Source organism: Halyomorpha halys, unplaced genomic scaffold (genome assembly GCF_000696795.3).
Source record: "Halyomorpha halys isolate HHAL.00 unplaced genomic scaffold, Hhal_1.1 Scaffold1165.1, whole genome shotgun sequence".
NCBI classification, from domain to species: domain Eukaryota; kingdom Metazoa; phylum Arthropoda; class Insecta; order Hemiptera; family Pentatomidae; genus Halyomorpha; species Halyomorpha halys.
In genome coordinates this window covers 174,567-185,464 of record NW_027106615.1, presented here as the reverse complement: position 1 = coordinate 185,464, position 10,898 = coordinate 174,567, and the positions used below count along the sequence as shown (strand labels likewise).

General features: G+C 33.4%; 1 protein-coding gene across 2 annotated transcripts in view; it reads left to right on the top strand.

Moving 5' to 3' along the window:
• The first annotated feature begins 1,803 nt into the window (after positions 1–1,803).
• LOC106688623 (clavesin-2) overlaps positions 1,804–10,898 on the top strand; it is a 29,050-nt gene continuing 19,955 nt past the window's right edge. The window contains exons 1-4 of one of the 2 annotated variants that reach the window (XM_014433184.2): positions 1,804–2,124; positions 6,964–7,144; positions 8,422–8,578; positions 9,685–9,937. In XM_014433184.2, the coding sequence (XP_014288670.1) occupies positions 2,035–2,124; positions 6,964–7,144; positions 8,422–8,578; positions 9,685–9,937 (681 nt within the window). In that variant the 5' untranslated portion in view covers positions 1,804–2,034. Of the gene's footprint in view, positions 2,125–4,017; positions 4,345–6,963; positions 7,145–8,421; positions 8,579–9,684; positions 9,938–10,898 lie in introns of those variants that run through there. The other variant, XM_014433185.2, reaches the window with a different exon arrangement.

The window sequence follows — 10,898 nt, the reverse complement described above, 5'->3', positions numbered from 1 at the left end:
TATTTTAGTATGTATGAGATCATTCATCACTATTACCTATTGCCCACAACTGTGTGGCAGATTGTAATATCTATCAATAAATAAATCTATCTATTAAAAAAAAAAAAATATTGTTTTAAATGAATAATTTTGAGGAGCCTGGAAATAAAATGTTTTCAATGAAAAAATCACTTTATTCTCTAATCCAGTGTTTTTCAATGAAGTATCAGCCGAATATGACGAAGTAACATATTACTGTGAAGTCAGGTGGCTAAGCAAAGGGAAAATGCTGAAACGGTTTTACGAGCTTAGAAATGAGAAAGCAGATTTTACGCAAATAAAAGATAAACCACTATTTGAATTGAGTGACCCAAAATGGATATGTGACTTAGCATTTCTGGTCGACATTACAGGCTATTTGAATGATTTAAATCTGAAACTTCAATAACAAGGATAGTGAATGATTTGTACAGCCATTTGAAAGCGTTTCAGAACAAAATTCGCTTGTGGGAGGCACAGATTCAGTCTGGTAACAATTACCATTTCACCACGCTCTCTGCATATGAAAATATTGCTTATGCTCAATATGCTGAAGAACTCAAGTTACTGTTGGAACAATTTTCGAATAGATTTGGCGATTTAAAAAACATGGAATACCGTTTCAATTTATTTGTCACTCCAACAAAAATTAATGTACGAAATGTTCCAATACACTTGCAAATGGAGTTGATCGAGATTCAAGAAAACTCACTCCTAAAATCTAAATTTGAATCGTGCGATTTCTACAAAAAATATCTCGAAGAAGACCATTTTCCGCAGTTTAAAAAAGTCGCAAGAAGATTGATTTGAGCGTTTGTCAGTACTTATAAATGGGAAAGTTAATAAAACAAACCATTGTACAAGGTTGACTGATGATTATTTAAAAAAAAAAAATTACGTCTTTATATCAGTGAGGAAACTGCACATAGATTCCGACTATTACAGCACTTACTAGACAAACGGTCTAAACTTCCAACTCATTACAAAAGACTGATCTACATGACAATAATAAAGCCCATCTGGACATACGGAGTTGAGCTTTGGGGCTCCACTAAGCCTTCGAATTACTCTCGTATCCAATCTTTACAATCCAAAATCCTTCGTAAAATCCTAAATGCTCCTTATTTTATTACTAATAAAACCATCCATAAAGACCTAAATGTTCCTTATGTAACCGATCTAGCCCGAACCCGATATTATTCCTTCCATAATAAACTCCCTAACCATCCAAACCCACTTGTTTCTAACCTTGCTTCCTCTTCCATTCCTGGCAATCCTCCGAGGCGCCTGAAAAGAAGATGGGCTCGTGACCTTATATTGTAAACTGTTTTTAGAGTTCTACTACTGGGAAGTTTCTCTACATCCTGTATCATATCATTATGTCATTATGATCAAATTTACTGGTTGTATTTTTTTATACAGTTGTAAATATCAATAAATAAATAAAATAAAATAAAAAATCAGTGGAATTAATCCAAACATAGATGGATTAGTTTCCCAAATTAAAGTTCAGGTAGTCCTATTGATTTCGATGTCGCTATTTAATTTTCGTAGTTTGTAATATTTCCAAATTTCGCGATTAAATTACAATGTTGTATCTAACCTATTTTTTTCATTTCATTTTGCTATTTTAAAAATTTTATTATAATAACAATGTATTATATTATGTCTGATATCTATCGTTAAAAATTATGAACACTTTAACCGGTGCATGCGCAGAATGGTTTTTATCCTGGCCCGTTTTCGAAACAAGCATAATAAATCGATTAAATGATTACAATACAGACTAACACATGTGTACTATTTTTTGTGCTATACGGTTATTCAGATTATTTTTAATAGGACAATCAACAATGGAATAGAACAAATCAATAACTAAAGAGTATAAGATCTGATCAACTGTGATCAGGCAGAAGAATTAATGACCCCATCAAACTGGAATGCCATTCGTTCAAAGTTTCTTTTTACAAGTTTCCGTAGAGGAGGTACTACTTTGTCGAAACCTGTAAGTTCGAGATGTTATGCGTTAGTGCCAAAAAGAGTACCCTATTTCAGGCCAGGCAGATCGGCCCCTGGATATCCGTGAACAAGCATTATGGATTACCGGTAAATCAGATCACATAATTAGTATAACCTTTACAAAGTGAATTAAGGCCGGTTGTACCATAAAAAAACTACTATTTCTCAAATCTCGTGTAAATCAATAATTATCTGTTGGACCAGAAAAGTTAACCTTCAAACAGCCAGTTAAACTAAGATTTAGAACAAAACTACGTTTAAATAATTAACCACACAAGGAACCTTCCTTAGCTCCAGTTGGATCTGTTATCTAGCGAAAGTGCAAGGTCATACCCAGAATCTAACCTGGGGAAAGGGGACATAGTAAATAACCTGGGAACAGAGAAAAGCCGAATGCAAACAAAATTTAAAGAAAATTATATAAAATTGTCGCAGAGCTTTATGAGTTATTACACTTTGTATTCACTTAAAAAAAAAATTAATTTTTATTAGATAAAAATAATTATGTTTCCCTTCTAGAGGGAGAGGAGACATGACCCTCTTAGTACAAGAGCCCAAGAGAAGAAAAAAGTCAGTTATCTCACCCCAATTTTTTATTACTTCAATGAAAACTATGTACAACTACTAGTCAAAATTGATGAGTCTGCCAAGTATAGGTAGGGGGAATAAAAAATGGCGGCTGTTTCAAAGCGATAAAAAAAAAACTAATTTTTCATTCGAAGCTCCATATCTTAAGAAGTAGGAATAACACAAGAAAACCTAAGAGAACGTCATATAGTTTTCAAGATGTAGCTTTTTAAATAGCAAAATTTCATAAAAATGTATGAACGTGTTAAAACATCAGTAGTTAGTGAATTTATTTTGAGCAATTTATATCTCAAAAACCATTTGACGGACAGATGCCTATTAGCACTCAAATTAAAGCTAGTTTAATGAGATATAAAGTATTTTATGATGTTTATCTTCGTAGGAGTAATAGTTTACATGAAATTTTCAAAAATAAATTGATTTATAATCGTTCGGACAAATTTTCATTGCCAAATTTATATTCATATGTGAATATCATAAAAACTACTACACTTACGAAGATAAGTGTCATAAACTACTTTATAGTAAGTTAAATTTCCTTTTATTTTAGTGTTGGCATATGTGCGTCTTATGGATCTAGAGATATATTTTTTCAAAAATCGAAAATTTTATACGAACTGCTAGAAATTAACATTTTGTGAGTTTATTTTGTCAAATATCATAAAAATTACTAATCCTACAAAGATAAACATAATTAACTATTTTGTAGTTAATTTAACTAGCTTTAATTTGAGCGCTGGCAGACATCGGTATGTCCAATGGTTTCCGAAATAAAGTTTTTCATAAATCAAATTTATCGTCCGAACAACTATAAATCAATTTATTTTAGCAAATATCATGTAAAGTATTACTCCTACGAAGATAAATGTCATAAACTACTTTATAGCCCATTAAACAAGCTTTAATTTGAGTGCTAATAGACATCTGTAAGTCACATAGTTCTTGAGATATAGAATTCTCAAAATAAATTAACTAACCACTAATCTTTCAGTAGATTTTTAAGAAATTTTGCTTTTTAAAAAGCTATATTTCGAGAGCTATTGGACGTAAATAGCTCTTTTAGGGCTAATATTTAAGCAAATTTACTCTTCTTTAAATGATGTCCTCTTAGATTTTCTAGTCTTGTTGGTAGTTTTTAAGATATAGATTTCCGAATGAAAAATCAATGTTTTTAAAGGAGTTTTATTTAACCGCACCGGGACCATATTTCGTTCATTGAAAAAAAAGTATTCTCTCTTCGACGAAATCATTTTTTTTTTTAACAATGGATTGTTTTTTAGCGATTTCGACAGTACAAAGTGGCTGTTCAAAATCAATTTTAAATTTAATCGGACTCACGACTTATATCATGTGAGATAGCAATTGCGGAGTGTGTCAGCTACCTCATCCAGGTATCCTTGGTTACCTGGAACTAAACTTTTAGGCAAATCATTTAAGTTATATAAATCTAACTTTTATTGGAGAAATCGATTCTAAACAATATGGAGTGCATAAGGCTTCTAGACACAACCGAATCAGTGTATAGAAAAATCTATTCCATCAATCCATTCTATCCATAGATCAATAGAGCATTGGATTTTATATTTACTGCTTCAGTAGTCATCTGTACAATTGAGTAATTCTATACTAGGAGCTAAGGAGTGGATTTTTTGCTTCCATCGAAATCTCTTCAGATGATCGGTCCAGCAACTTGCGAAACAGGGGATAACACGAGCTAAGGTATATAAGGTTATAAACACAGCATCGGGGTTAAGACAAATATCGATTGCGCTGTTTATAATATTATTATATTATTTTCAACTATCGATATGTGTAGAATTAAAGTTAATTGTAAAGGTTATAATAAACTTTGTGTTATGAGATTACTGATTTAATATATTGATTGTTTGAGAGTGGTTTATATTATTATTAACACAAACTTTTATTCTCAAATTTTTATTTAAAAAAACTTCCGACGTTTTGGCTCTTGGACCATTTTCAAGGAGACAACCTAAATTATTGATGTCATGATTAATTAAATTGTCTTTTTTGCAGGCTAATTGCTAATATCTTATAAAAAAACATATAAGTTTATTAGAAAACTGTTCTTTAAAATCCTTTTCTATTAACCTCATTAACAGTATCAACCTCTTTGTGTTATTTGTTTATATCAACCTCTTTGTATTATGTTTAGAACTAAAAAAAAACAAAACAAGCTGGGTTTGTCTGTATCAGGGAAAGGTGTATACGAAGGAAGATATAGATATGTATTTGGTCATTAACCCTATAACAGCCATAAATACAATTGAATTATAAGGAGGTTTCACAATTGCGCCGCCAGGTTGTTAGTGTAGCCAGCCAAATGATGGTAGCAAACTTGCATGTTTTACTTCCACCATAGTGTCTTGATAACACTCTTTTGACTAATCGGATCTATTGATGACTTCTTTTTAAATTACTTCGTCAACAAGATGGTGTTGAGAGCTTGAGTCTTCCGGAAATGTTTTGGATCCATTTTGTTAGTTATACCTCGTCGTCAAATTACTGTGATAAACGATTGAAGAATCAAGTGCAATCAATAACTTTTGTAATTCCCACTAATTTCATTACACATATCAACAATACATTGTTTACATATGGATTGCAAACAATATATACAACATTATTATAAGGAGCTAATCACAGGTTGCCTTCTGATATAATGTAGATAACAATGGCGGATTAACCTAAACATAGACTAGATAAAATGATCTTGTTTATAACTGGAAATTAATAATAATCATTAGAGTTCATTACATACTTCATACGTACTCAGTGTTGCCACAGTTTCACCCCCACTTATTTTAAGGCTCTCAATGGATTGACATTGAACCCTCAAAAAACTGTCACAATGACCAATGGCCCTTCGGAAATTATTAGACATAACCTCATGGGCATGAAAATTTTCGATGAAGTAATTTATCTTGGACAAATAATTTCATTTGTGAATAGGGATGCCAAGATAATTGAATCCAGAATAGGTAAAGCATGAAAGAAGTTTTGGAGTCTCGGATATATTTTTAAAAGCCGTGAAGATTGTACCTTATATCGAGGGTACGAGGGGTGGCTTAACACGATTTTTACGGATAGTCAGAAATGGACAAAAATTAGCCATAGCTAACGTTGCCATGGATACGACCCTTATTCATGAATAAACCATTGATAAATAAATATCGTATCCATGGCAACTTTAGCTAGTAGTTTCATAGTTGGCCAACTCTGCGGATAGTCAGGCAGCCATCTATGCGTTGGGCAGTTATGTTCCCCGCTCCAAATTAGTGCAAGAGTTTAAGACTCACTCTTCTTAACCAAAAAAGTGGGGGTTGAATGGGTGCTTGGTCACAAAGGTAATGAGAGAGGGGACTACCTCGCTAGGAGAGGATCTGAGTCCTACCAGAGGGGGATATCAAAACGATTGGCTAAGGGCAAGGCTGGGTTATTTTGGAGAAAGACCAGAAGACTAGAAGGTCAAAGATGTTCCTGAAAGGCTCCTGCACAAAAATAAGAAACACACTTCTTAATATGGACAGGAGAACTTTAAGGTGGGTGAGAGGTCTATATACAGGACACTGTCAGCTGAACAAGCATCTCTATAAAATGGCACTGCCAGAGTCACTAATTTGCAGAAAGGATGATGAGACCGCGTCCTTACCTTCGGGAATGTATGATCGTATCTTAGATCATAAACTTTATGAGACGGTGGCCCTCTGTGCCAATGGTACAATTTTGCCGGATTTTTTTTAATTTAATTGATAGATTTATTTATTGATAGATATTACAATCTGTCACACAGTTGTGGGCAATAGGTAATAGTGATGGACGATCTCATACATACTAAAATAAAAAAAAATAAAAAAAATATATACAAACAAAAGAATAGACAAGATGAACATAATCAAACTATCTGTATGAAAAATAAATAAATAAAATAACATAATGATAAAATAATATATACAATATTTACACAATCGACCTGAGGATCCCTGAGCCCACTCTATCCCCCACGTGTGAGGGGTAGAGCAGAGCTCAAGAGATCCCAGCGCATCCCTCTCGCCGCATCACTGATAATGAACCAGTGGAGGCTGAGTAAGTGTTTGCCGGAAGTAAAAAAAAAAAAAATCGTACCCTATCTGTTTCAGTTTACTCTACAATGGCGGACATTCTTATTAAGCTTTCAGGCTCAACTTAAGCCTTAGACGGCCTTTTTGGCTTCACTACAATTAGATTCAATTCAAAAATTAAATAGTAGTGTAGTTTATTATACACTTGATGAAACACTATTTTATTTTATTTTTCAACTTAATATTTGTTCCACCCTAGTACCTGAGAGAAGTTTGTGGAGCCCAAATGAAAGCAAGTGCTTCGACAAGGATCCGCTCGCATGGCAAACTTCAAATTAATAAAATTCACATAGACGAAATAAAGTCACATCAGATGCAACTAGAATTGTTGAGGAAGAGTTTTAGTTTAGAACCAAATACTATTCCGGTAAACATTACAGGTATTATATAACAGCCATTTAATTAAATTTAATTAGGTTAGTGTAATAAAAAATAAATGAATACAATTAATTTAAGTAAATAAGGTTACTGTTGTAAAATTACAATAACAAATGTTGATATAGATAGACATGGGAAGGTTATATAAACTATTGAATTGTTATATTATTGTGTGCTTAATAAGATGTTAATTAAAAAAAAAAACTGAATGTATTGTAGGTTTTGAGTTACTAAATGTAGAATTGAAGAGTTAGTTTTATTTTTTATTATTTTAGGGTTTGTGGGGGGGGGGGGCGCATTTTCTGTATATAAGATCTACTTTTTATCTTAAAAGTGTATCACAATCGACTTTTCGTAGGCGTAGTCTAAGTGATAAGTTTTCGATTTTTTCGGATTACTACTCATGTTCATGGCTATACTAGAATGAAAAGAAATAAAACTATTTAAATAATAAATATTGAATATACGAGAAGAAGATGATTGGGGGTGCGGTCAATGATAAAAACAAATAAGTTGGATTAACATATTTTTAATGTGCCAACGTTTCGGCTAGAGTTTCTAGCCTTCTTCAGGGCTAAAAACAGAACAAGATAACAACCACAATAAGTATAGAAAAATAAAAAAGAAAGTATAAACAGAATAATTTTACACATAAAATGAATAATTTTACAAAATAGAATTAATAAAATGAAGTGATGAGAGAAGCGGGAAATAAAATGTATACATAGGTAATTGAAAAAGTGCCAACATGACTGCCCATTTTTTCAATTACCTATGTACACATTTTATTTTGGTCTTCTGAATAAAAGAAGTGAAAGTCCGGATTCAGCGCATAGGCTAAGAATGGGGCTTGTTCGAAATGCTTCAGTTGCGATTTGGATTTCGGCGTGATGGACTTTATCCTAATTAGCAAGTAACTTCATGGTACTTTAATATTGGAGTATTGTACTTACTTCCATAGTTGGGTCGTTGAGTAAATTTTAAATTTTTAACATACAATCAATAGATTCGAATTCAAGTCGTTTATCTCCACGGATGTCTAAAATGTAAGACAGTTAAGAATATTTAATTTTGATGACAATAATATTTTGAACATAAAATTTATCTCAACGCTTCGAATCGAGTAAGCAGAAATTAATGGCATGGAGGGTTGAGGGTTTTTTTTTTTTTTTAATATCAACTCTAATTAAGCAAATACAATAAACTAATATTAATATATAACCTGCGTATAATGAAGAAAACTATTTCCTTCCCATAATATTTCTCAAATTTCCTGCAGATTTCCAACTTATCCAATTTTTGAACAGCGTTAGTTATAACGTAAGTGAAGCCAAAGAGGTCCTGAAGTTGAGCTACAGGCACAAAAAAGATAACAATGTGCTCTTCTCGGGAAGGAATCCTCAGGACACGGATCTTCAAGAAGCCTGGGGTATACTGTGAGTAATATGTAATACTATAAAAGTGTTAAAAGTTAGGAGTAGAAATAAATCCATAAAAAATATATACTGGTGAATTAATGATTGACCTTGGATATATATAAAGATGGTGGGGGTACGGTAAGTGAAAAACACAAATAAGTAAATATTTATTAGTGCCAACGTTTCGGCCAGAATTTCAGGCCTTCATCAGGGCTAAAAACAAGACAATAATAATGAATGAAAGGAATTACAGAATGATTAGAAAATACCTAACATTATAAATAAATAAATTGTATTGAAAGACATGCATAGTCCAAGTATAAAAAGATAAAGACTATATGAGAATAAGCCCAACCCCCTCCCTCACACTTCTTTTGATTTCTGACTGTTTCTCTTATTATTTCACCATTATCTATCGTCTTTATTAATTAATGTTTTTATTTTATCTTATATGCGATACAACACGAGGAGGCCCCTCACCTCCGGAATCAAAATAGCTCCTTGAATGGATAGCTCATATGTAAAATTAAATATAGCAGGTAACCTTAAAATACCAAAGGTAGTAAAAGGTAAGCCACAACACGAATTACTTTTTCTTTTTACAGTAATGCACTTACTAATTCACAGACCAATTTGGACATATGGAATTGAGCTCTGGAGCTCCACCAAACCATCAAATTCTTCCCGCATCCAATCGTTACAATCCAAAATCCTACGTAAAATCCTTGATACTCCTTATAACGTCACAAATAAACTCATCCACAAAGACCTTAACATCCCATTCGATGTAGATTTGACCCAAAACAGATATGCGTCTTTTCATTCCAAACTCCTTAACCATCCTAACCCATTAATTCTTAATCTTTCATCTTTAACAATCCCTGATAATCCTCCGAGGCGTCTGAAAAGAAGATGGCCACGGGACCTTCTAATTTAAATTACTGTTTGAAGTACCACCAATGGGTGGTTCCTTCCCAAGATTTTCAAGTGTATATGAAACATACAACATATTTACCTATTGTATTATTTTGTACAGGTGTAAATTACATTAAATAAAAAAAACAAAAAAAAACTACTATTTCATTAGTCGAATAAAATATTTTCATTGTAACGGACGGACGCAGGAACATCTTCACCCTGCCGCTGGGGACGGCGGCAAACGAGAAGCTCGTCTACTGCGGCCTCCTCGACCCAGACCCGAGTCACTTCAAGCATCTCCCGGCGATGAAGCTGTTCACGATGGCCGTCGAAGCCACCCTCATCACTGAAGGCCTCTATCCGGGCTACGTCGTCATCCTGGACGCTTCCCACATATCTGTCCGCCACGTCCCATTGTCGAGCATACCTTCCATCAAGAAGTTTCTCTACTATGTACAGGTATGAGCAAGAAATGTCTATATAGGAGTTACCTTATCAATAAGTCAGATAAGAAACTTTTTAAATAGCTTATAATAATAATATTAAGGTCCGGTTGTACCTCTGTACGGTAAAACTAAATATGTATAACTTAGTAAAATAAATGGAATAAGTGCAGTCAAATAAAACTGAAATAGTAATAAATATTTTAATTTAGCCAACGTCTCTTCCCACGTTGCAGGGCTAAAAAAGATACTAACACTTAACATAAGAAAAATTAAAGGTTATAAACAATAAATGAAAACGGAAATAGTAACAGATAAAAAGAAGAAATTCAAAAGAAAATACGGCTTTTGATCGAGTCTGGCACCCAGGACTGCTATACAAGATCTGTAAATTTCTACCCCCCAACATACTTCCTCCTTATCCGTTCTTATCTCTCCGACAGATTAGTTCAAGTAAATTACAACGGCGCTTATTCATCCCCATTCCGTCAGTGTGCTGGTGTACCTCAGGGTAGTATCCTTGGTCATATCCTTTATACAGTTTTCACAGCTGACATCCCAACCAATCCCACATCACTAACCTTGAAGAATGGTGGCAAAATTGGAGGATTAAAATTAATTCCAATAAATACCACCAAATCACATTTACCCTTCGTCGTAAAACAATGACCTCTTGCCCTACAGTATCCTTTAATAATACCCCACATATTCCTGCCGAACAGATTCGTTACTTAGGACTACATCTCGACAAACGACTGACATGGAATCCTCATACAAGCCTGAAAAGACAGGAAACTGCTCGTCGATTTCGACTATTACAACATTTACTAGACAAACGGTATAAATTGCCAATACATTACAAAAGACTGATCTACATGACTATTATAAGGCCTATCTGGACATACGGAGTTGAGCTTTGGGGCTCCACTAAACTATCAAATTCCTCCCGAATCCAATCCTTACAGTCCAAAATCCTT